Source organism: Acanthisitta chloris, unplaced genomic scaffold (genome assembly GCF_000695815.1).
Source record: "Acanthisitta chloris isolate BGI_N310 unplaced genomic scaffold, ASM69581v1 scaffold40886, whole genome shotgun sequence".
NCBI lineage: Eukaryota > Metazoa > Chordata > Aves > Passeriformes > Acanthisittidae > Acanthisitta > Acanthisitta chloris.
The window spans coordinates 1,445-4,023 of record NW_008680516.1 but is presented as its reverse complement, the minus strand read 5'-3'; the positions used below and the strand labels follow the sequence as shown (position 1 = coordinate 4,023).

General features: G+C 59.6%; 1 protein-coding gene across 1 annotated transcript; it reads left to right on the top strand.

The window, feature by feature from the left end:
* Positions 1–5: 5 nt before the first annotated feature.
* On the top strand, positions 6–1,982 carry GCC1 (GRIP and coiled-coil domain containing 1; the record flags this gene model as incomplete). The annotated part of the gene is made up of 2 exons (XM_009077728.1): positions 6–68; positions 702–1,982. Coding segments are annotated over 2 exons (1,344 nt in total), but the record flags the coding sequence as incomplete, so codon positions are not given.
* Positions 1,983–2,579: the final 597 nt, after the last annotated feature.

The window sequence follows — 2,579 nt, the reverse complement described above, 5'->3', positions numbered from 1 at the left end:
AGCTGCAGGATGAGATGGCTGAGCTGAAGAACCACTTCCAACTGCAGCTCCTGCAGGAGATGAAGAAGGTGATTGCTGGGCGGGCAGGGGTCAGGGCTGGGGGAGCAGAGTTCCCTATCCCAGAGTCCAAATCTCGTCCCTCAGAGTTCAAATCTTTCTGGCTTGCACTGAGGGAGTGATGGTCCTGGAGGAGCAGCTCCAGGGATTGGGACAGGGTCTGGGGCCGGAGGAGCAAAATTCCCTTCCTCACAGTCCAGAGCTCCCTCACTTTGGTTGATGGGATGATGGTCCTGGGGGAGCAGCTCACTCCATGAGGTGTATCCAGGGGTTTGGGCAAGTTTGGGGCTGGAGGAGCCAAATCCCCCATCCCGATCCCTCAGATTTCGAGAGGTGAGGCCCTGGCACAGGGTGCCCAGAGCAGCTGTGGCTGCTCCATCCCTGGAGTGTTCCAGGCCAGGTTGGATGGGGCTGGGAGCAATCTGAGCTGGTGGGAGGTGTCCCTGCCCAGGGCTGGGGGTGGGATGGGATGGGATTTCAGGTCCTTCCAACCCATTCTACCATTCTAAATCCCCGAGCTCCCAAAGCCAAGGCAGCGCCTTGTGCAGGGTTGCCAGGGAAGGGAAGATCCCACGGTGGTTGGGGTGAGCCCTGTGTCGCCCTCCTGCCTCCAGTGCTGATCCCCCTGCCCCTCCCTGTCCCAGACAACCCAGGCCGAGGAGCAGCTGCGGCAGCGCGCGCAGATGGAGGAGCGACGCGTGGCCAACCTGGAGGGACAAGTGTCCGAGGTGTCCGAGCTCCTCGGCACCTATGAGAAGGCCAAGCAGAAGGATCAGCAGGTCATCCAGAAGCTCAAGGAACGCATCGTGCAGCTGGACCTGGAGAACAAGACCTTGGCCATCGCTGCCTCCAGCCGATCCCCCGTGGACATCCACCCAGAGGAAGCCAACCTGGATGTGAATGTCCTGAAAGATAAGATGGAGAAGCTGAAGAAGCTGCTGCAGGCAGCAGCCAGGAAGAGCCAAGGCGTGGTGGACGTGGAGAAGCTCTGTGAGGCAGAGCTGCCCAGGGGCTTCGAGGCCGGGGATGGCGAGAAGGCCACAGCTGCGTACTACCAGCAGGAGCTGAAGCAGCTGAAGGACGAGTTCGAGCGGTACAAGGTGAGGGCACAGGTGGTCCTCAAGAACAAGTCATCCAAGGACATCAACTTGGCCAAAGAGCTGGAGGAAGCACAGGAGCAGCTGGCTGAGCTCAAGGAGAAGTATGTGGCGCTCCAGTTGGCCTCTGATGACCTGGAGAAGCAGCACCAGCAGGACATGGAGGCCAAGAAGCAGGAGCTGTCCCAGCAGCAGCAGCTGCACCGGCAGGAGCTGGAGAGGTGCCAGCTGGAGTACCGGGAGAGGGCCCTGAGGCTGGAGGAGGAGATGCACAAGCAGCGCGACAGGGCCCTGGCCGTGCTGGCCGAGAAGGACCAGGAGCTGGAGCAGCTCAGGGCCCTCATGCTGCCCCACGGGCTCCAAGGCTCCAAGAACTCCCTGGAGGTCACCCAGGGTGACCCCCCAGGCCAGGAGTCCCTGGAGGTTCTCCGTCTGTGCTCCAGCTCCGAGCCGACCTTCTTCCTGTACGCGGAGCAGCTGGCGCGCAAGGAGGTGGAGATCACGGCGCTGCGCAAGCACAAGCACACGCTGGAGGGGCAGCTCCACCAGCTCCAGGAGAAGGTCCTGGCCGAGGAGGAGAAGCACAGGGAGGAGGTGTTGTCCCTGCAGAGTGAAATCCAGAAGAACTTCCGGGACAGGAGCAGGGAGGGAGCCAACCTGGAGTACCTGAAGAACATCGTGTTCCGGTTCCTGACGCTGCCCGATGCGCTGGGCCGGCAGCAAACCCTCTCGGCCATCCTCACCATCCTGCACTTCAGCCCAGAGGAGAAGCAAACCATCACCAAGCACTCGGCCCACAGCCCCTGGTGGCTCTATGGGAAGAGATGAGGAGGCTCTTCTGTTCCCTTTTCTGTGTTCCTTATGGTCCAAACCCACTCTGAGGTGGTGTCACCTCCTCCCAACCACCCGTGGAGCTTTGGGCTCCAACTGGTGCTTTCAGCACTGATTTGCAGTGGGATTGTGCCAGCCTTTCCAGCCATGGTGCTCTCCAGGGGGAGAGTTTGCTTGGAGTTGAGATTTGGCTCAAAACCCCATGAAATTGAAGCAACTAATGCTTTTTGACCAGGATTTCAGGCTAATCCTCACCTGCCAGGTGTGAGGGACAGTGGGACTCGCTTGGGCCTTCCCATTCCAGACAGGCTCCTGACTCCAAAAATAATTCACTTTGGCTGGAGCTAAAACAGCACAAGGCCTTGAAAGCCTCAAGGCTGAGGCTTATGCAGGAAATCCTGAGGAATTTATCCACAGTTTCTTTCCCAGAGCCAAATTTCCAGCAGCGGATGCAGCCCCAGGGCCCATCTGGCGGCACAGGTGTAGTGCTCTCCTCCTTCCCAGGGTTCTCTCTGGGGTTGTCAGTGATTCCAGGGAGGAGAAAGGGTCTCCTGAGTGTGGGAGTGGAAGCTGTGGTGGTGCCAGGGATGATTT